Here is a 21838-nt window from a genome sequence, read left to right on the forward strand (position 1 = left end):
CAGCGGTATCGGCGTTAACCGACATTGCTACAATATTAACAGACTGAAGCCACCCAGGTAAACGAACAGCACTGCAGTCTCACCTCACTCCAAACCCACTGCTTGTACTGAACTGCAGAGCCAACAAAAGCAGGACACTGTTCTGACTCAGAAATACGCGCTGGGATATGCGGCCCTGTTGTAAAGCAGGTGCTGAGCTTGTATTACGAAGCTGACAATCATATCCAGACATGTCTCAATATCGCTGATTGGCTGTTTTTTCAGAGGGCTGCTTACTTGTTAAGAGCAATCATCGAAAAAAGGAAACTAAAGGCAGTTTTTGTTTTTCAGGTGTGCTGATGTAACTGTGGAGTCCTGCCTGCCTGCCTGCCTGCCTGTGTGTTGCGCTGGAGAACCAACCTGATGGCCGTGTCAGAAAGTCACGTCTTCACTGGAGCGTTTGTTTTAAATCTCCTAGCTGTAATGATTAAAGTCTTCTATTTGAACGCTACTTCAGTGCTGTATTACATAATTGAATCTTACAGTAGGTATGAGCATTGACCCGTGTGTAGGCTTGCTGGGTTTGCTATGGGAATGTAAAGGTTGGACTCACCACAGGGGCTGTGTAAAGTCTTGTCAGCCTGTTCGACACACACAGGCGACTCTCACCAATTCAAACTGACCTACAATTCAAAACATGCTGCAGAAACCAGACTTTAACATCCTAGTTGTGTTTGTAGTGAGGTACAGAGGAGGATCAGTGCACATCCAGGCAGGTTTGGGTTTCTGAGATTCCGCTGTGGCTCTCTGGAGCATCTCCTACATGCACACTGGCAACCAATACTGTGACTCAATAAACAAAGCATAATCAAAAGCAAACACTGTTTTATTGAAGCAACTTGATAAAAGCACACAAGCCATGCGCCCCCATGGGCTCACAGGGAGCATGCATAATACACACCATGTCTGACTGAAGAAGGTACAACACAAGCCTCCGTGTGACGAGAAGTGGAAACGGCAGAGGAACAGAACAGCCAGGGAGCAGACAACCTGGGGCAAAAACATATCCATAGAAACAGATAATATATATTAAAAAAAAAAAAAAGACATTCATGACAACACACAGCATCCAGCACAACAGGACCAAGCTAGCCTTGAAAGGCATCTTTCTTCAGATTGGGCACGAGCACTGGTGTTCCAGTGAGCGACCCTCTCGGGTCACAATTCAAAAGCATGGTTTGAATATCATGCATCTTGGGGGTAAACGCAAGGAAATGAAATCCAGTAAGTGCAGTATTTATTCATTATTCTGAATGATCATTGAGATCCAGCAAGAGGCAGGTAGCAGTGATCACTGCCTGAAGCATCTGCTGAATAACACAACACACTACAGGAGCAATGCTAGTCCAGGTAATGAAATGCACAACTGAACTGCAGTGAAATAGAGTTTCCACAAGTTCAAAAGCCTGCACTGTGCTGCTGAACACGGAGACAGATGGTCACCTTACTGTTCCCTCGCCAATGAGGCTAATCAGGCTCATAGTAAAACCAGGAATGGGCGAAACAGCTATTCAACACAAGTCTTTTTTTCCAGCCCTGTACAATAGTGCTTTATAAAGAATACAGGAACGCATTGGAAGAAACCAGAACTCAAACCGCGCAGTAGAAATAGATTAGTGCCTGGAGTCTCATGCTCTGTGCTTGGGACACTCGTGAGGAATCGCCTTTTCAACGATGCTATCCGAAAATAAATCTGCATTGAGATGAGTGTTCTCTATTCACCGCGCAAGGAAGCCACCCTTTTGTAGTGGTTTGCAATCCCTCATCAGAATGTTTCTAGTGCCCCTCTTCCCAGTGAACAGACAGAAAGCAGTGACCTGACTCGTTTGGGTTTTCTTCCCTTAGGTCTTGTTTAAAGACATCTCCACTTTATTATTCTGAGACTAACAGTAGTCTTTTAAAACTATTTTATTCTATAAATAATCTTTATCCCGCACACAGAGTAGTTTAAAAACCCTCTTCCCTTTAAAAATGGATTATGAATCATGTTTGGGCTGTTAGCCCTATTTTCAGGTATTTATATTTTTTTCATTCGCACTGCCATCTAGAGTTTGGAAGGTTCATTGCAGCCAATCACGCTTTTAATACAGTACCACCCTTTCCTGTAGTGAAATGAGGATCATTTGTATTATTGTGAGTCTCTTGGACTTTATTGCAACACAGTTCTGTTGATGCTCGTTGACTATATCAGTAATACAAGAGCATTCAAGCAATAAATTCATAAATACAAGACATCTAAGAGCGATGCTAAAACGTCACCAGTTCTGTGAATGTCAGTGAATATGAACACTGCCACCGAACTCCATGGTGATAACACGTCACAATGCTACACAACTCTCCCATTCACATTGCATTCCAGTGCGTTTACAAGAAGGACGCGCTCTTTACAATCCCGTTAGGAAGGCATGAACAGCACATTCCTGAAACAACAACACGTTCTCCGCTAATACAATGCCGGCCTTAAGCGTTGGGACTTGGGAAAGTACGAAGAGAAACAACTAAAACGTACGGCGTGCGCTTCCTGGAGAGCTTTTTGTTTGTTTGTTTTTAATTATTATTATTATTATTAAAATAAACACACTTACCTGTGCAAATTCTCCGAAGAAAAAATACCGTGTGCAAACGAACAATACCCATTCATATTGTGTATGTGTGTGTATATATATATATATATATATAAACACAAACGGCTTTTCCACCGCCGTCCCCCGTCTCACTCGCCTCCTCCATCACTTCTAACATAACGCGACTCACCTGAGAAGGAAAGGTGCGCGGCTGAGCGAAGATTCCACACCGGCGCCCTCGTGTGGCGAGCGGCGGTATTTCAACTTGATGCCCCGGTTCAATAGATTACTGTGTAAATGTAAGAACTCAGGAAATCAAGAGCAGACAGTAAGGTCCGCTCCGTCTACACACCGCTTCACTTTACAATCGCCTATATGAGAGCGTGTTGAAAAACATACAGCCCAAGCACGCAATCCAACACAACAACACAATCCCTGTGTTACAAATGAGAATCCTTTTCAAAGAGCTTCCGCTGTACTGCCCTCTAACTGCGCACAGAGAGCCACACACGCTTTTCATTCAAAACACTTCCATTATTATCCTGTGTAGAACCACTGTACACGAAGCCTGTGCTGGCAAGACCTCTCGCTACTGTCCAAGCGACTGGCCTGGGATCAGGGCTGGACCGATCAAACTTAGTGCCAGCACAGGCAATGTGTGAATCACCAAATCCTACAAACACTGCATGTCAGACCTGGCACATTCCCACAGCACCTCTCACCATGCTCCTCAGCTCAATTCCAGATTCATCACAGAACACAGGCTGCTCAGAGGTTTCTCTATGGCATGTTTAACTCACTGACACCAAGAGAAAGCCCATTGCGGTTTCATATTATTAAAAGCACCATATTTAATAAAGAATTCATTGTCTTCTCTCCCTCCTGAACCTCCTTCAGTTGCACCTTGCACTGATCTTAATAAATATATAGATCTACGATGCACCGCCACATTCTTTATTGCCGTCACTTTCATTTTGTGCAGGAAATGAATCCCACATTTCCTCCTGGTTTCTACATTCTTGAAGTATTATTGAGTGTTGAGCGTACTATCACTGTGCTACATGTGCAGCGTATGGAAATCATCCCTGGAACGCAACAGGACTGCAAGATGTTCTTGTGTCGTTACAGCATTACTGCCCTTTACATTAGTCTTGTCCCAGAGCTGCGATCCCTTACACTCTGTCAGCAAGCTGGTGTTTAAACAGAATGGGTTGCGTGCAGCTAAACTGCAGCTTCATTGACACACACTCAAATCAAACAATGAAAGGGTATTTCAGGCACCTGGCCGTAACTAAAGCAGACAGTAATATATTTTAATAGTTGTTAAAGTGTACTAAGAAATCACAAGGCAATAGGTGGCGCGTTGAAGGAGCGTTTAGAGTGAAGTTGTGCTCAGTCGTTTTTGGGGGCTGTGCCGCTCTCAGGGCCTCCACTCATGTGCTTCCTGATCTGCTCGAGGGGTCCTTTTCCCTGGAAAGCAGAGGGGAGTCGGTACGAGCCGCCGATACGGTCCCACAGGGTAAAGTACTGCCCGTAGTTGTAGTCAAAGAACAGGTGGTGGTCGGTGTGGTGGGCTGCGCAGTTGACGGTGGCCTGCAGGAAGCGGGGGACGCGGTAGTCCCCATCGTGGATGGACACGGTCCAGATGTTGACGAAGACGTACAGCCCCAGGTAGGCCACCTTGTGTAGGGGGAAGAGGAAGGGGTAGATGTGGTAGGGCAGGCCCTGCAGGAAGCCGTCCACAGGGTGGAAGGCATGACTGGCAAAGGGGCTGGAGATCTTCCAGGTGTGGTGGGGCTTGTGGAAGTACTGCAGGGGGGAAAGAGACACGGTCAAGGTAGAACAAAGCACTGATCCCAAGCTTCTCTCGCTCCTGCATCCCCTGCAACTCAAACTTACCTTGTAAATGAGCTTGTGGTGGAGAAGCCGATGGATCCAGTAGATACTCATGTCAGTGAAGAACAGAAAGGAAACCATGCTGAGGATCACTCCCAGCCAGCCTGTCAGATAAGAGACGACACAGACAACTGATCAGCGCACGCCCACCCTACTGTGCAACAGGAAAAGCATTCAGAGGCCCTGCTGGAAAAACAACTTCTGGTTCTGCTAAACTTCTGATTTTGAGACCGTGACCAAATAGCTGATGCAAAGCTCAAAATGCCCGCCCATGCGACTGTGTAAACCGAGTCTCTTCCCCTACAGGACGCCTGGGCATGCAGCTTACCATAAGGGGAGTCGTCAACGCTGTCGTACAGCTTGCTGTACCCCCTAATCTCAGCAAAGAACAGGGCCACCGTGGGGATGCTGATCCAGGGCAAGGACTGCATGGCATATCGGATCTCCCTCCTCACCTGGTTCTGAAAGGAAATGAGTTCTAACAGCACAATCAATGGGAAAGGGGATTTAGGGATCAGGGATTGAATTATATGAATTATGTTTCACACAACACTGCGTTCTCTCCCCTCCTCTCCCTGAACGTACTTCCAGAAACTGCGGGTGTTTCATCAGCCTGTGGTCGAAGATGAAGTAGTAACTCAGAGACCCCAGGCCCAGGTAGAGGACGGCAGCTCCGAGGTTGGTCACCACCAAGAGTCCAAGGATTTGCCGAAGCGCGTCATCCTCCGACCACGTCGCCGGGTAGATATAGGGCGTGAAGAAGTAGTGATCGGCAATACTGAGAACGAGATCCATGCCTTGATCTGCAGAGTGGAAACACACGAGTCTGGAAGCCTTTTCTTTCAGCAGCCCGGGCTGCTGTATTTACCACACAGGTGCAGCGTGTGCGCCTCGTTATCAGGGGCTGTCACTGTCATAGCACTGCGAGATTGAATTCTGCATTTATCAGGTGTTATAATTACAGCATGATCGCAATACTGCTTCTAATAAATGACTTCAAACCAAGGCTGGGTTGTTTTCTCACGCGTATCACTGAATATGTAATTCTACGTAAAAATAAATAAATAAAAAACATCCTATTTCTGAAACAGTGTAAATATACGTATTTCTAACAAAAAATAAACACAACATGTGTCTGCTAACACTGTACAATTCAGCGTTTACTTTTACAGGTAACAATTTAAATATTTACCGACACTTTCCGCATAGTAACAGCTATTACTGTACTGTTTGCGCTTCAGTAAATATTAGGGTTAATCGCGGAATAGCTTGAAACAGACCGTGAAATAAACCATGATTACCGCAAAGCTGCATCCATGCATGTTTTACAGTTGAATTGAACAGCAGCTGCGGTTTAATTTGGTTTTATATTTTAGTGTAAAAAGCACTAAATTGAACGCATAAATATACAAACCTGCAAGAGAAGCTTAACCCACCGTCGCCGCAAACACAGCCGCGCCAAACTAACCAATCAGCGTTGAGCGCCAGGTAAACGCTTCGAACGCTGTGGAATCCGGTATCCAATCAAAAGCCAGCTTTCCTGCATATTTAGACTGGGCGGAGGAACAATCCGCCAATCGAAAATAAATACATCAAAGCGACCAATGGGAGTGAGAGGAGTCGAGGCTGGGGCGGGGCGACGCGCTCGGCTCCTCCCACAAACGGCACGTCATGTCAGCCGCTCACTCCCGATTGGCTGCAGCGCTGGCCTGCCCGTGATGTCAATGGCGCGATGGTTCCATGGGGCGCTTCGAGAAGGTGACGCGATGCCCTTTCTATCGGACTGACTCAATAATAATAATAATAATAATAATAACGGTGATGATTCAGCAGCTCTCAGGAGCTCGCAGGGCTCTTCTTCAGGTGGAAGTATTGAAGAGAGATCTTAAACACACGCTGTTCCTTCAAAAGGGTTCCAGTTAAACCAGCTGCGATTTAAACCCTGCAGGGACATGTCTAAAGTGTGACACATCGCCCAACATTGACTCTTACAAAGACTGCCGGCTCTGTTATTATACCCGCTTAGCTTATTACACACAATAGTGAGGAAAACAAAATCTGAAAGAAAAAGAAACTCTCTCTCCCTCTTGCGGTGTTTCTGCAAACATGTCCCCCCGCGCACAGGGTAGAATTTGAGTCGGAACTCAGATGCTTGTGTTAATGTTTCCGGTGGGGGAGTGTTTTCTGGGGGACGCTGGTGCAGGAGGTATGCAATGGGGTACTCTGGTTGAAATAAACCAGAACAGAGCAGCGCGGTGCTGGGTTCAAAGGGGAGGGTGCGACGGTGTTTTCTGGGGGACGCTGGTGCAGGAGGTATGCAATGGGGTACTCTGGTTGAAATAAACCAGAACAGAGCAGCGCGGTGCTGGGTTCAAAGGGGAGGGTGCGACGGTGTTTTCTGGGGGACGCTGGTGCAGGAGGTATGCAATGGGGTACTCTGGTTGAAATAAACCAGAACAGAGCAGCGCGGTGCTGGGTTCAAAGGGGAGGGTGCGACGGTGTTTTCTGGGGGACGCTGGTGCAGGAGGTATGCAATGGGGTACTCTGGTTGAAATAAACCAGAACAGAGCAGCGCGGTGCTGGGTTCAAAGGGGAGGGTGCGACGGTGTTTTCTGGGGGACGCTGGTGCAGGAGGTATGCAATGGGTTACTCTGGTTGAAATAAACCAGAACAGAACAGAGGGTGCAGCGCGGTGCAATGGGGGTTCAAGCAGCGCGGTGGGGTTCAAAGGGGAGGGTGCGACGGTGTTTTCTGGGGGACGCTGGTGCAGGAGGTATGCAATGGGGTACTCTGGTTGAAATAAACCAGAACAGAGCAGCGCGGTGCTGGGTTCAAAGGGGAGGGTGCGACGGTGTTTTCTGGGGGACGCTGGTGCAGGAGGTATGCAATGGGGTACTCTGGTTGAAATAAACCAGAACAGAGCAGCGCGGTGCTGGGTTCAAAGGGGAGGGTGCGACGGTGTTTTCTGGGGGACGCTGGTGCAGGAGGTATGCAATGGGGTACTCTGGTTGAAATAAACCAGAACAGAGCAGCGCGGTGCTGGGTTCAAAGGGGAGGGTGCGACGGTGTTTTCTGGGGGACGCTGGTGCAGGAGGTATGCGTACTCTGGTTGTGCAGGCAGCGCGGTGCTGGGTTCAAAGGGGAGGGTGCGAATGGGCAATGGGGTACTCTGGTTGAAATAAACCAGAACAGAGCAGCGCGGTGCTGGGTTCAAAGGGGAGGGTGCGACGGTGTTTTCTGGGGGACGCTGGTGCAGGAGGTATGCAATGGGGTACTCTGGTTGAAATAAACCAGAACAGAGCAGCGCGGTGCTGGGTTCAAAGGGGAGGGTGCGACGGTGTTTTCTGGGGGACGCTGGTGCAGGAGGTATGCAATGGGTTACTCTGGTTGAAATAAACCAGAACAGAGCAGCGCGGTGCTGGGTTCAAAGGGGAGGGTGCGACGGTGTTTTCTGGGGGACGCTGGTGCAGGAGGTATGCAATGGGGTACTCTGGTTGAAATAAACCAGAACAGAGCAGCGCGGTGCTGGGTTCAAAGGGGAGGGTGCGACGGTGTTTTCTGGGGGACGCTGGTGCAGGAGGTATGCAATGGGTTACTCTGGTTGAAATAAACCAGAACAGGGCAGCGCGGTGCTGGGTTCAAAGGGGAGGGTGCGCAGCGCGGTGTTTTCTGTTTTCTGGGGGACGCTGGTGCAGGAGGTATGCAATGGGGTACTCTGGTTGAAATAAACCAGAACAGAGCAGCGCGGTGCTGGGTTCAAAGGGGAGGGTGCGACGGTGTTTTCTGGGGGACGCTGGTGCAGGAGGTATGCAATGGGGTACTCTGGTTGAAATAAACCAGAACAGAGCAGCGCGGTGCTGGGTTCAAAGGGGAGGGTGCGACGGTGTTTTCTGGGGGACGCTGGTGCAGGAGGTATGCAATGGGGTACTCTGGTTGAAATAAACCAGAACAGAGCAGCGCGGTGCTGGGTTCAAAGGGGAGGGTGCGACGGTGTTTTCTGGGGGACGCTGGTGCAGGAGGTATGCAATGGGGTACTCTGGTTGAAATAAACCAGAACAGGGCAGCGCGGTGCTGGGTTCAAAGGGGAGGGTGCGACGGTGTTTTCTGGGGGACGCTGGTGCAGGAGGTATGCAATGGGGTACTCTGGTTGAAATAAACCAGAACAGAGCAGCGCGGTGCTGGGTTCAAAGGGGAGGGTGCGACGGTGTTTTCTGGGGGACGCTGGTGCAGGAGGTATGCAATGGGGTACTCTGGTTGAAATAAACCAGAACAGAGCAGCGCGGTGCTGGGTTCAAAGGGGAGGGTGCGACGGTGTTTTCTGGGGGACGCTGGTGCAGGAGGTATGCAATGGGTTACTCTGGTTGAAATAAACCAGAACAGCAGCGCGGTGCTGGGTTCAAAGGGGAGGGTGCGACGGTGTTTTCTGGGGGGCGCTGGTGCAGGAGGTATGCAATGGGTTACTCTGGTTGAAATAAACCAGAACAGAGCAGCGCGGTGCTGGGTTCAAAGGGGAGGGTGCGACGGTGTTTTCTGGGGGACGCTGGTGCAGGAGGTATGCAATGGGGTACTCTGGTTGAAATAAACCAGAACAGAGCAGCGCGGTGCTGGGTTCAAAGGGGAGGGTGCGACGGTGTTTTCTGGGGGACGCTGGTGCAGGAGGTATGCAATGGGTTACTCTGGTTGAAATAAACCAGAACAGAGCAGCGCGGTGCTGGGTTCAAAGGGGAGGGTGCGACGGTGTTTTCTGGGGGACGCTGGTGCAGGAGGTATGCAATGGGGTACTCTGGTTGAAATAAACCAGAACAGAGCAGCGCGGTGCTGGGTTCAAAGGGGAGGGTGCGACGGTGTTTTCTGGGGGACGCTGGTGCAGGAGGTATGCAATGGGTTACTCTGGTTGAAATAAACCAGAACAGAGCAGCGCGGTGCTGGGTTCAAAGGGGAGGGTGCGACGGTGTTTTCTGGGGGACGCTGGTGCAGGAGGTATGCAATGGGGTACTCTGGTTGAAATAAACCAGAACAGAGCAGCGCGGTGCTGGGTTCAAAGGGGAGGGTGCGACGGTGTTTTCTGGGGGACGCTGGTGCAGGAGGTATGCAATGGGGTACTCTGGTTGAAATAAACCAGAACAGAGCAGCGCGGTGCTGGGTTCAAAGGGGAGGGTGCGACGGTGTTTTCTGGGGGACGCTGGTGCAGGAGGTATGCAATGGGGTACTCTGGTTGAAATAAACCAGAACAGAGCAGCGCGGTGCTGGGTTCAAAGGGGAGGGTGCGACGGTGTTTTGTGACGCTTGTCGAGTTTATTGTTGGTGTTAAATCGCGGCAGGAGCATTCAGGAATGTGCGTTCAGGGTAACAGTAACACACGGGAGGAGACGCGCTGCAGCCGCCCTGTTCACTTTGCAGACACTGCCCTGACTCGCACGGGGACTTGCGGGTCGTATACAGAACCACGAACATTTACTTCTCTGTTTGTTCACAGACTGAACGTGAAACATGAAATTTGACAGATTCACCGTGGAGGAGCGACGGGAGATTATCTCCATATACAGCACGATGAGAGGAAGTGCGCGGGCAGTGGGCGTGATGTTCCACCTGAAATACCCGCACCGCCCGAGACCTTGCACCGCCACGGTCTACAATGTCATTAAGAGGTTTCGAGAAACTGGATCTGTGCACCACGGGCCTCGCCGACAGGGGCGGAGTTTGATCAGCGACAGCGCGACGGCTTCCTCACTCGTGACAAACGTCGCTCTTAATCCCCAGAAATCAACACGCAGCTTGGCTCGGGAGTGCGGGATTTCCACGACGTCTGTCACACGAGTCCTTCAGCGCTGTAACTTCCACCAGTACAAAGTGCGCATCGTGCCAGACCTGCAGGCAGGCGCAGAGGCAATTCAAGCAGCCCCTGCTGCGTGGACATGGGTTTCTTCACACGGTGGCCAACGTCGGACACCTGGAGAAAGCGGTAGTGCAACAGCGTGGTTACTGTGTTTTATAAGAAAGTGTTTAATAGGGAAGGCAGCCCCTGGTTAGGTGATTGTGCATATCGGTTTCTTGAGCTGTTTACTGCAGACTCCCACCTTAGTGCCATTGGGAGGATTTCCATTGCATAGCTGCTGTTCTGTTTTGATTTTCTGAGCTCAGTTATTTCCACCCGAACCGGTGATCTGTAAAGTCTGTGCTTGCTTGCTGGATGCAGTGCAAGTAAGAGGTTATCGCTAAACCAGGTCACCTGATCTGTCTGCAGGCTTGTCTGCCAGTGAGGGGCGCTGTGCAGGAATGGACAGCGAGGGACAGGGAGACGGGAGGATTCTGGACCCCGTAGGCGATGCCCTTAAAGAGGACAGGCTGCCTTTTAAAGACGTCACAATCCCACTGGTAAAGAGCAAGCGTATTCAGCAGGATTTCAAGTACCGTGCTGGTCGTTAGGGAAAGCAAGGTTATTTTCTATCATTTAATTATTGCGGTAGATTAGTAGCAGGCCCTTATGTTCCTCCCAATTAAATATGAACTTTTAAGAGTTATAAATGGCACAGTAAAAACAGTCTGACATCTGTGGGTAAATCTTCAGGATGCAGATAACAGCACAGAGCAGATGTCTTACCTGTAGCTGTTTTTGCTCTCCAGAGCCCCATGGTGTTCTCCCATGTCATTTACAATATGAAACCCTCACTCCATCCCTTGATGTGGCATTCCCTTTACTTTGGGGGTAAACAGACATGCAAACAAAGTATTATTGAGTTCTACTGAATGCAGTTCTCTGAACCAAATCCAGGCATGTAAGACTTCCAAGAATAGTTTCTGTGCAAGCGATGTGCAATTGGCTTCATCATTTCAACCCATTTTTTTCCTCCTCCTCCTCCCCTGCACAGAATGAACTTCCTGAACCAGAGCAAGTGAAAGGTGTCTCTGAGTCGCTGCAGAGCAGATGAAGTGGCCAGACCTGCCCTTGAGATCACGCTCGCTCCACTGCTCCTGAAACCCCCACAGGGACACTGCAGAGAATGCACCTGGAGAGCTGCTGTGCCAGCCAGTCACAGTACATGCAGGATTCACATGTTTTTTTGTACTATCCCCCCTGCAGTGAACCAAGGGATACTTTGACTGCTGAGAATTGTGCACTGATAAAGTGCCATTGACACTAAACTGTTACTTCATTATCTCTTTTTATTGTTATTTTTTGTGGCATCTAATGTAAATAAATAAAAAATTGTAGCAAACTTTCTTTCTATTTCAACCAAAACAGAGAGACACATAACCTGGATATTCCTGTAGCAATAGTTATGAAAGCAACGCTGAGGAACACAGAGATACAAAGATCTACCCCTGCTTCCTGGACTAATACCACAGGACAGCCACACTGCAGTGTAAACCCTGAGACACACGCATTATAATAACCCCAGTGAAGACATTACTCAAATGAGACACACACACACACCCCCAGTGCTGTATGTCCGCTGTTTTATTTGTTTTGCCATTCTTGTTAATATATTATCCAGATTACACAATCAAACCGAGAAGTGTATTGATGCCACACTGCTGAAACGACTGTGAAAGCCAAACTCTGCAGTCTCTCCTTTCAAATAAAAAGTCATAATTTATTACAAGACTCAGAACAAATCACAGACTAGTAGCAGAATAACAGACATTGCATTCAAACAATACCAGTGGCAGCATTACAGTTTTAAAAGGTTCAAATGAAGCAACATCTCAGAAGCTGCTGTGTGGAAATGGATTCTAAAACAGTAATGATAATAATGGGGTTGAACTGGCGGTTTTAAATCAGCTGGCTTGGATGTAATCATATTAGCAGTGGGTCAGTTGCAATGAACTAAAAAGCATCGTTCTACTGTAATGGGGCTCTTATTATCCGACTGCAATAACCTCAAAGGGCTCAAGACAGTGCCTGGGTTCTCATTTACACTGAACACAGTCCCTGCATCCCAGCGGGCTGTAATACACATCACCACAAGTGCAAACGTGCAGTACTAGCTTTGTGAATGAGACCTACAGATTCATTTAGAATGGGACAACTAATGCAGAATGTTACTGCTTTCAAGAATGCCATGTTGCTTATATTTGTTAAATCAAGTTCATAGCAGCTGTGCCTCGCTGTGCAGGGGGGGGTGGGGGATAACTGGAGCGCACTGCAGCTCACTGGAAGGGGAACTGAAGCCGGGATCACGTGTACCGTGACTAACGGTTAAAAACATTACAGCATTTACTGTACATTAGAAAAGGGACGCCGCGTCTTTTAAACTCCGGCAGGGGTAAAGATAGAAAAATATTTCGTTATCCAAATGCTTATTATAGACACGTATTTATATGAACACACTGAAACAATGGGACGAGGTGGGTGTTCGACTGCCTCTTGCAGCGATTTTACAGAAGGAATAAACTGACAATACGGGGGGGGGGGGTCTGAACATCAATGAAAATCCTGTACAAAAAAAAAAAAATACACTCAAAGACCTCAATAGCTATGCCCCCCCCCCCCCCAATTCTGCATCTAATTTTGGTTCTATTGTTGCTCATTCTGAGGCCAGTGTGGATGTACCCTATGAGGTTTCTTCACCCCCCACACAAGAAAGAATTTGAGCCAAAATACCACAGATTAACACACGCACATACAGTATTTAAAAAGGCATCAGTGAGGCATGGATTTGTATTATTCTCTGCTGAGATGAACTGCATGTACAGCAGTGACAAGATAACAGCTCAGAATTCACAACAGTTAAAATGGTCTTCATTTCAACCCCTCTTTAGCAATCCATCCGTGTTACATTGTATTTACTCACAAATATACTCCTAAAATGTGTTTGTTCGGACCTGCATATCCACGTCTCTCTACAAATTCGGAGACACACACACACACTGTATATCTGTTTACCTGTACAGCATTTTTTTCCCCCCGCACAAATTTCTCCTTTATAAAAGGCAAGAGTTCAAAAACCCCGCTTCAGTTCATCTTAGCTTCCCGGGGGTCCCCCTGTCCCACCTGAGCACATGGTCACATACATTGAGAAGAGACACCTCCAAATAGACCGTCCCTCGTTCCACACTGGAACAACCAGGTAGTGCACAATAGAAAGCAAGACAGACACAGACGCGCACGCACACACACGCACACGCACGCGCACGCACACGCGCACGCACACGCACAGCTTCTTGTGAGAGAGATGGGGCCTGCATTTCTAAAATGCAGCCCCCGCTCCCCCCCCTTTGAAACCCAAACCCAACAGTAAGAGCAGTTGTTACTTTTTCCTTCTTTCTTAAACCTGCCCTTTTACTAAACAACAGCTGTGCGACAAAAAAGACAAGGGAAGAACCTGCGATACATTCAGTCCAGTAAAAAGTCTTTGCATTTTTGTTTGTTTGTTTTGTGTGTTATTTATTTCTCTTTACATTTCTTTAAAAAATACAAAAAAAAAACACGAGACGACAGTCCACTGTCCTGCAGAGGCTGCCAATTTCTACTATTATTATTATTATTATTATTATTATTATTATTATTATTATTACTTCTGCTAAAAGCCTCTCATTCTGCATGGATTTTTGCTTCTGGCCTCTGCAAGGACATCTCTGCCTGAAGGAAGGAGCCCTGCCCCAGCGCAGTAGAATATGCCTTGTTGTTGAGGGCATGGGGGAAGCCTGGAGCTATGAAAGAGCCACCCCCACTGATACCACCCCTTGTAAGGGTGCCAACGCCCCCCCTGCTGGGCTGGGAAGCCTGGGGCTGAGTTTGAGGCTGAGGTATAGGGTGGTAGTCATCCAAGTTATCATACTGCGACAGGACAGTCATGGCACTGTGTCTTGTGCCATGGGGCTGGTAAGAGTACTGAGAGCTATGGGCCCTTTCCAGGTTCTCCTGGGGGTGCGGAGCGGGATTAGTGGGGTGGTGCTGGTAGTGTGGGGTGGTGTAGTCCCTCTCCAGGTTCTCCTGGGGGTGCGGAGCGGGATTAGCGGGGTGGTGCTGGTAGTGTGGGAGGGTGTAGTCCCTCTCCAGGTTCTCCTGGGGGTGCAAAGCGGGATTAGCGGGGTGGTGCTGGTAGTATGGGAGAGTGTAGTCCCTCTCCAGGTTCTCCTGGGGGTGCGGAGCGGGATTATCGGGGTGGTGCTGGTAGTGTGGAAGGGTGTAGTCCCTCTCCAGGTTCTCCTGGGGGTGCCGAGGGGGATTAGTGGGGTGGTGCTGGTAGTGTGGAAGGGTTCCCCGGATGCTGTGGGATCGTTCTGGTTTGGGTGGGGCGCTGGATTTTCCAGAGACCAGCTGTGGATCCTCTTCAGGGTAGCTGCTAGTGGTTCTGATCCGGATGCTAAGCCTCTCTGGGTCTTGCCTCTCGTAGCTGGACTGGTGTTCCAGCCAGTGCCTGCTGCTGTGCTCATATTCTCCAGGCTCATTTCTGTGATCCTGGCTCGATTCCTGTTGCTGCGGAGGGACAGCTCGAGGTTGTGGTTGATTATGGGGCTGCATTGGCTGGGGGTTCCTGGATCCAACTTGCTTCTGAGGCAAAGCTGGTTTGTCGTTCAGCCCATTCCCTTGGCAGTGCCTATCGGGCTCCATATAGGAGAGGACGTCGCTTTCTGAAATAAGGTGCCTCGGAGGCTGGGCTGCTGCCCCACAGCGTCCGTCCTTCCCCTCTGCAGCCATTAGCACAGCCTTCCCAGGGTCGGACTTGCTACGCAGGTGCAGGATCTCCACCCCGCCACGTTCCCCTGGAAGTAGAGGACCCACGTTGTCATACTGCGACATCACAGGGGCTTTGTTCTTCTGCCGGGTTCTGCTCTCACGTCGGATGGACTGCATCCGGTACTTGTCGGTCTCCTCCGGGTCCCAGGCCAGGTAAAGTGCCTTGACGTCCTGCGAAGGGGGCATGTCCCGACTCACGAAGCTGTGCTCCTTGCCCGGGGGCACCAATGCCCTCGAAAGGCAGTGGTAGCCGCCAGACTTGCCGGTCGCCTTGCTGAGCTGCGGAGTCAGGTCACGGCTGGTGAAGGAGTGGACGTGGCGGAGCCGGATGGTGCCGTAAGGGTCTACGTCGTAATAGGGTGCGTCCAGGGGGCTGGCTCCCGAGGATGGGCTGTAGCGATACTGAACACGGCCGTTCTCAAAGTAGGGCTGCAGCTGGGTGACGTGGTATTCCGACTGCAAGGGCTGCTGGTAGGGCTTGTACTGGTAGACCGGCCGCTGGCAATAGTACAGCTCATCATCTGGAGGGACCTCGGTGCGGGAGACTGGCACAGAGCGGACCGTGGGAGTCGCGTGCAGAGAACGGACCCTCCGGATTGTGGGGTACACCGCCGACGCGTCTACTGGCGAGCACCCCTGGCTGCGCAGCACTGTGGGCCCTGCAGGACAGTACTCAGCCCTGAGCACCCCCCGGGGTTTGGAGTGCATGGCCCTCGGTCCGAGAGTGCTGTAACGGGTGTCGCTGCGGGCGCTGTACACAGGCTGGGGCTCTGGTTTGGAAGGGTAGGAGAGGTGGGGCGGCACACTTTCAGGTTGGTAGTGGAAGGGCACGGAGGGCTGCCCCAGCGACCCAGCCCTGTGATGGTAATAGGTCTCCACGCTGGGCTCCTGCACTCTCTCTGATTTGGAATGGTACAGGTATGCTTGCTGGAGGGCAGCTGATTTGGGAGGTGGGGGTGGAGGCAGAGCTTCCTCCACTGAGGCTGGCACCGAGGCTCCAGCCAGGATGGCATGGAAGTTGGAGGCGTTCGCTGCCTCGACGGTGCCCGAGAGGGTGGCAGCTGCCAGCTTGCTCTCGATGGAGCGGACCGGCGGGGGTGGGGGCCCGTAGGAGTGGTACAGGGGGACAGACTCTGCGCGCGGTTGGAGTGCAGGAGGCTTGGAGGTCTCTCTGGGCTTCTCTGCAGCCATTCCGGAGGACGACCGGGCAGAGCTGCTTGCGTGCTGGTGCGGCAGCGGGGCGGGCTGATCAGCAGGCTTTAACGGACGTTGTGAAGGCACTCCTCCACTGGCCCACACCTGAGAAACAAGAACAGGGTTAACCAGGGTAGGAAAACTCATGAGGCGCGCCAAAACAATAGAGAATGGGATCTTAAATATCCTCCAGTCAGTTTCGGGGGGAAAAAAGTAGATCAGCTACAACCATTTTACCACCCACCCATAGTCAGCATAATAAAGCAAGTCTCCTCACCTGCTGCACGGCTGTTGGGGTCTCATTCAGCGCAGTGGAAACTGGAACCTGGCCCATGGCGGGCTGCTGCCTCTCCGGGCTCCTGTGCGCTGGAGGGCTGGCGATTGCGGTGTGCTGACTTGGTGTGATGGGGCTGGCTGCAGTACTGCTGCTGGTGCTGCTGCTGGTGGTGGCGGTGACGGTAGAAGCAGCAGTAGCCACTGTGGCGTTGTTCATGGTGAAGCAGTAGCTGACTGAAGTGGGCTGCCTAGCAGTGGTCACGCTGGCGCTGGTAAACGCTGTAGCTGGCGCTGAAACCGGGGTTACAGGTGCCACTCTGTCTCCGTAATCAGCAGGGGGAGGCTGGGGCCTGGCAGGGGGCGTTTCAGGTGCTTCTCGTGCTCTCGGAGGGGAGGAGACAGGCACCTGGGGCTCTGGGGGCTTCCTCTGGGACTGGATGCAGGTCTGCTGGGCGGACTCAGCCAGGGCCAGGGCTAGCATGCGGGCCGCATTCTTTGGAGGGGGAGGGGGGGGGAGGAGGGACACTGAACTGACAGGGGCTGCCGGGCCCTGCGGGGAGTCCAGAGGCACGGCTCCTGGGGAAGAACAAAACAGAAGGAGCTGAAATTCAAGGCAGTGGCAGCCAGGCTGATCTCACAGAGCAGGAGGTCACAGGACAGCATCAGATGAGCATGTGCTCGGTTAAGCTTTCTCTAAAGCAGGAGTTCCCAGACCATCAGCCTTTCGGAGTGAACCACCTGCGCTACCTTGCTGTTTGCTAAGCAAATGAAGCCCTCTGAATATAAACTGGTAAACCTGTTTACATTTGCAGCAGCCTCCCTTGATCCTATTATCACTATGTATTGTGAAATGTAAATGCCAACCATTGAAAGTTAAAAATCTAATTCAATGGTGCAGCTTGAAGCCACACAAGTAAAGTCTAGAAAGGGAAACAGTTATTACTGTTCAATTCGAAGACAGGAATGAAAACACAGCTACAAAACACAAACAAACAGAAATAACTGTATATATTATCTCTTAAGTATGACATGTTCAGCACCTGCCTCAGTGTTGTGTGGTACAATGAGGTTTGGGTGACGGGGGTTAGAATAACCTGTGCCGTGTCTTGTATGCTCTGAAGCTCCACTGACCTTGCTGCGGCTGGCTGAAGGAGTCAGTCCTCTCCGTGGCTCCCTGCCCTCTGCTCTCCGTGGCGGAGTAGCCCTCCAGCTGGCTGCCCTCGCTCCGAGGCAGCACGGAGATCACCTGGGGTGGGGGTGGGGGCGAGCGGCTGCCCCCGCTAGAGTGTGGCTTCCTCTGACTGGGCGGGGAGGGGGAGGAGGTGCCCCCCATCATCATCTCCGACACCCGGCTGGGCAGAGAGATGGCCACAGGTTCAGAGATGGTCATGGGAGGGGGCTTTGTGGACTTGCGGCTGATTTTAGGGGACAAGGCGTGAACCATCTTCACTGCGAAAGACGTGTGCTTGGCGACAGCTTTCTCCTCCAGCACCGGGCTGAAATCGGGAGACAGGAAGGGGCTAGTGAATTTGTCAGGGCAGGGGGGAGAGGCGGTTTCCGAGTCACTGCCACCCCCGCCGGGGTCTCTGATCCGGGGCGAGGGGGGGTCCGGTTCGGGCCGGGGGGAGCTGCACTGGAAGGACATGGGGTCGAAGTCCAGAGAGGCCACACCCATGTCCGGCGGGCTCAGGTCCATGTCCTCGGCGCAGCGTGGGGGGGAGATGAGCGCAGGCACCCGGATGGGGCCCTCGTCCCCCTCGCTGTCCTCCTGCGGGACGTTGTCGTAGGAGTCGCAGTGGTTCCGCCTGTCCAGCAGGTCCCCGTTAAAGGAAGCCGAGAGCGCGTCACTGCTGGAGCGCGGCCTGCGGGGCCGGTACAGCTTCGACTCGCCTGGAAAACAGAAAGGAAATGCATTGGATCTCTCTCTCTCTCTCGCTCATAAAGGAACAGGGCTACGTCACAGAAATGAATGACACTACCTTCCACGTTGTGCAGAGAGGTGAGCGACTCCTCGCTTTTAGCAGAGCGCAGTGTGCCTGTATCAGCTCTGCTGCCTGCAGAAAAACAAAATCAGTGAATCATCTCTGTGCATCCTCCAGCTGAGCAGCACCAAAAAACTGTTGAGAATACGGCTCTTAACGGTCACTACAGCAAGAGAGCATTCACATTACACGTGTGGAATCTCAAAGCAATGAGACAAACTGGAGCCATCGGTGCAAGAGATCAGGTCAGGATTGTTTCAAGTCGTCACACTTCAGCGAGAAACACTGATTGACTGGTTTAGTAGCCGCTGTCAATGTCTTGCCCCCCTGCCCACGATGGCTCCAGGTGTTAAAGCAGGCTGCAGTCTGACCTGTGAGAGCCAGGGTCTTCATCTCGTGGGGCTCGCTGCGGTTGCGCTGCAGCTTGCGCTTGGCCACGGAGGAAGAGGAGGACTTGCCCAGGTTGAAGAAGGAGCGCCAGTTGCCCACCGGGGACTTCTTCACCTTCTTCCTGAGGAGCGACATTCACAAAACTATAAGAACCATTTCGGCCCAGCGAGGCTCGTCCCTTGTGTTAGCACACCACTGTCTCACCACTAATTTAAAAGCACAGGATCTTTTTTAAATGGTCCCAGTGTTTTAGGTCCCTGGTCTGCTGTTCTATGCATTCCTAGCTCTCTGTGTAGAAAGGTGCTTCCTACCTTGTGCTCTAAACTAGCTTCTACTCGACTTCCACTCACGCCCTCTTGTTCTCTCTGTGCAAAACTTTAAGTAGCGTCCTGGTTTAACTGTATCTATACCCTTTACGAGTATAAAAGACTTCAAACCAAACTCCCCTCTGTATATTGAATTAAAAACAATCTCTCTGTTATTGTTGCTTTTCAAAGCTTTGTGATGGGCACACAACAGGTTCTAGCAGGCCAGTAGCAGACCCAGGGGTTTGAGCAGCAGCGCAGTGCCCTGTATTGTGTTACCTCTCGGTAGGGAAGTCGATGACGGTGTGGAACTTGCCCTGCAGAGCGGACGGGCCCTCCCCCACCTCGATGTACTTGCTGTCGGCCGTGACAGGGGAGTTGATCTGGGCTTGTGTCCGGGCCTGAGCCTCCTCCAGGGTCAGCAGCTTGGTGGAGGGAGAGGAGACCAGCAGAGACTTGGGCCGGGCCAGGGTGCAGTGTCCTGGGAGCAGGGGAGAGCGAGGGAGGGTTAGGAGACGGGTCCTAATAAAGATCTTTTCTAAATCCTTCACTAAATACAAGCTCAAATTAATGGTTTGTTTAGCTTTTTATTTTTTAGTGCACAAATCAAAAGAAAAAAAGTTCCTGTGTAAAATCCAGAGGCATTTGTTATTCCCCTCCACAGTTATTCTATCTACTGATCTTCAGAATCTACTCTGAGGTAAAGAGTCTTCACTGACAATCTCACACGTGCTATTCAAAGCACACTATCCACTACGGAGAAAAAGAGAGCTCAGCACACTGCAGAATGAAACACCCTCACAGAATACAATCCCATTTCTAGAGAAGCTCTTACCTTTAATACATACATATCCACCGACTACATGCGGGTGAGGATTGAAAGAAAAGAAAGAAACCCTTTATTACCAGCCTCCGAGAGATATTTTTGCGTTTAACTTTATTTCATCTGTGTGGGGAGAATCCCTCAAACAAAACCACCGATTCCTCTCTACGGGCGCAGGCAACATCGCTTATTCACGGTTTGAATTTGGAAAGAGACACAAGTGCTCACTTCCCAACACAGACACTCAACATAGCTCCCAATACACGCACGCACGCACAAATATAAACAGCATCTACTCCCTTTTACTTCTGTGGAGCAGCGTAATCGAGTAAAAGCTGCAATACATTCTATAACACAGTATCTACTGTACTGGTGCCTCTAGAGCTCTATATGAATCCCAGCGCCTTATCTAAATGCATCTCTGTGTGACACACTGCCTCCTCCCTAAAGCAGCGCTGCCGTTTGCTTTGCTCAGTTTGCTTGGCTGTCCTCCGCAGCCCCCTGCAGTACAGACCTGCTCCCTCCCGGATCAGTGAGCTCAGCTTGGTGCTGAAGAGCACGTCCACGTGGTTGAGAATGAACTCCACCACCACGGACTGGATCCGCACCTCCATGAAGGCTGCTGTGCCGCTGAAGCAAGCTGACTCGATCTGCTTCGACCTGGGGGGCAACCGAAACACACCTTCAGCACTTCCACACATGACACGCACTTCCACAGATTACTTATTCATGTCTTTATACACTAGGCTGGCTTTGGCCTTGTATTCTTCATACCACTATACAGGGTATCCTGCAAGCCAGGGATCACATTCAATATTGTTAACGCGGGTCGTCTTTCTTCTGCTTGCAGGTATAAACTGTCTTTATGCAAACAGGAGTGAATTGTGGATTTCAATGTGTTGTGCTGATAGTCAATAGGGTGTGGCTGCCTGATTAACCACAGAACAGCCCTAATCAGCAATAATACATGTTACTGCCCACGATGCCTGGCTTCTGGTATCATCTTAATACTGCACTTTGTATGAAACACAAACAATGCATCTATATGAATGGGATTTCTGATAAAATAATATTTCCATGCTACCACACAAAAATGAAAACTGGTATTTTTAAGAACAGCTTTCCTGCAACAAATGTCTTGTAACAGCAGCGTACTGATGGAAAAATCGGCCATGCTGCTCCCACAGCTATTGGCTCTTACCTGAGCAGGTTGGGCGCCCACACAATGGCCAGGTTCTTGCTGTGCATGTTCGTGATGTAACTGTAAGCAGCCAGGTGCGACAGGTGTCTCATCAGAAACTCCAAGGTCCTGGAAAGAGATCGCACTGCGTGGTTTAACTTGCGTCACAGTTAGCTGCTTATTAAAAGCACGTTCTCCAAGACTTCATTATTATCAGTTATTCACAATTCAGCAATAAGAACAGAATGCACGGCTCACATCCAGCTATGTAATTATTAAAGGTGGCCCATGATGATGATGATGCATCTACAGGAGGGTGAACTGTGAACCACATGGAATTGTGCCTAGACTGTGGTTACCACTCCACCCTGCAGAGGGCGTTGTGAATCTCACTGACCTGTAATGGGGAGGAGGCAGCTGCTGGATGACATCATGGATTTTAACCAATCGCTCCTCATCGGTGGCGGCCGACACTGCATCCTGTGGTGAGAGAAAGCATCAACAA

General features: G+C 50.6%; 3 protein-coding genes and 1 long non-coding RNA gene across 11 annotated transcripts in view; 2 read left to right on the forward strand and 2 right to left on the reverse strand.

Moving 5' to 3' along the window:
* Positions 1 to 649, forward strand: part of LOC121304075 — a 29005-nt gene extending 28356 nt beyond the window's left edge. Inside the window, exon 3 of the long non-coding RNA XR_005947913.1 lies at positions 331 to 649. This is a non-coding gene — a long non-coding RNA (uncharacterized LOC121304075). The remainder of the gene's footprint in view (positions 1 to 330) is intronic.
* A 1943-nt stretch (positions 650 to 2592) lies between these two features.
* Positions 2593 to 6015, reverse strand: sc5d (sterol-C5-desaturase). Its single transcript, XM_041234886.1, has 5 exons — positions 5914 to 6015; positions 5085 to 5302; positions 4828 to 4960; positions 4503 to 4603; positions 2593 to 4412 (listed from the first exon to the last, which is right to left on the reverse strand). Exons 2-5 carry the CDS (start codon positions 5292 to 5294, stop codon positions 3996 to 3998), a joined length of 861 nt encoding a protein of 286 aa, XP_041090820.1. The 5' UTR covers positions 5295 to 5302; positions 5914 to 6015; the 3' UTR covers positions 2593 to 3995.
* Positions 6016 to 6115: 100 nt separating this feature from the next.
* anapc13 (anaphase promoting complex subunit 13) lies at positions 6116 to 12924 on the forward strand. Of its 4 annotated transcripts, none has more exons than XM_041234888.1 (4): positions 6116 to 6705; positions 9976 to 10461; positions 10744 to 10874; positions 11369 to 12924. In XM_041234888.1, the coding sequence occupies exons 2-4, from the start codon at positions 9990 to 9992 to the stop codon at positions 11426 to 11428; spliced, it is 663 nt and encodes a 220-aa protein (XP_041090822.1). In that variant the 5' UTR covers positions 6116 to 6705; positions 9976 to 9989; the 3' UTR covers positions 11429 to 12924. The 4 variants fall into 4 exon arrangements, with proteins under 4 accessions (XP_041090822.1, XP_041090824.1, XP_041090821.1 ...); XM_041234890.1 differs by lacking the exon at positions 6116 to 6705 and adding an exon at positions 8964 to 9693 and having other exon boundaries at positions 10744 to 10935; XM_041234887.1 differs by lacking the exon at positions 6116 to 6705 and adding an exon at positions 8964 to 9693.
* A 985-nt stretch (positions 12925 to 13909) lies between these two features.
* Positions 13910 to 21838, reverse strand: part of arhgap32b (Rho GTPase activating protein 32b) — a 73211-nt gene continuing 65282 nt past the window's right edge. For all 5 annotated transcript variants that reach the window (XM_041234882.1, XM_041234880.1, XM_041234883.1 and 2 more), the window contains 9 exons: positions 21731 to 21813; positions 21355 to 21462; positions 20668 to 20813; positions 19610 to 19811; positions 19007 to 19146; positions 18633 to 18707; positions 17785 to 18543; positions 16655 to 17229; positions 13910 to 16482 (listed from right to left, as the gene is read on the reverse strand). In XM_041234882.1, coding sequence (XP_041090816.1) covers positions 14035 to 16482; positions 16655 to 17229; positions 17785 to 18543; positions 18633 to 18707; positions 19007 to 19146; positions 19610 to 19811; positions 20668 to 20813; positions 21355 to 21462; positions 21731 to 21813 — 4536 coding nt within the window. In that variant the 3' untranslated portion in view covers positions 13910 to 14034. The remainder of the gene's footprint in view (positions 16483 to 16654; positions 17230 to 17784; positions 18544 to 18632; positions 18708 to 19006; positions 19147 to 19609; positions 19812 to 20667; positions 20814 to 21354; positions 21463 to 21730; positions 21814 to 21838) is intronic.

This window comes from Polyodon spathula, chromosome 36 (assembly GCF_017654505.1).
Source record: "Polyodon spathula isolate WHYD16114869_AA chromosome 36, ASM1765450v1, whole genome shotgun sequence".
Classification (NCBI taxonomy): domain Eukaryota; kingdom Metazoa; phylum Chordata; class Actinopteri; order Acipenseriformes; family Polyodontidae; genus Polyodon; species Polyodon spathula.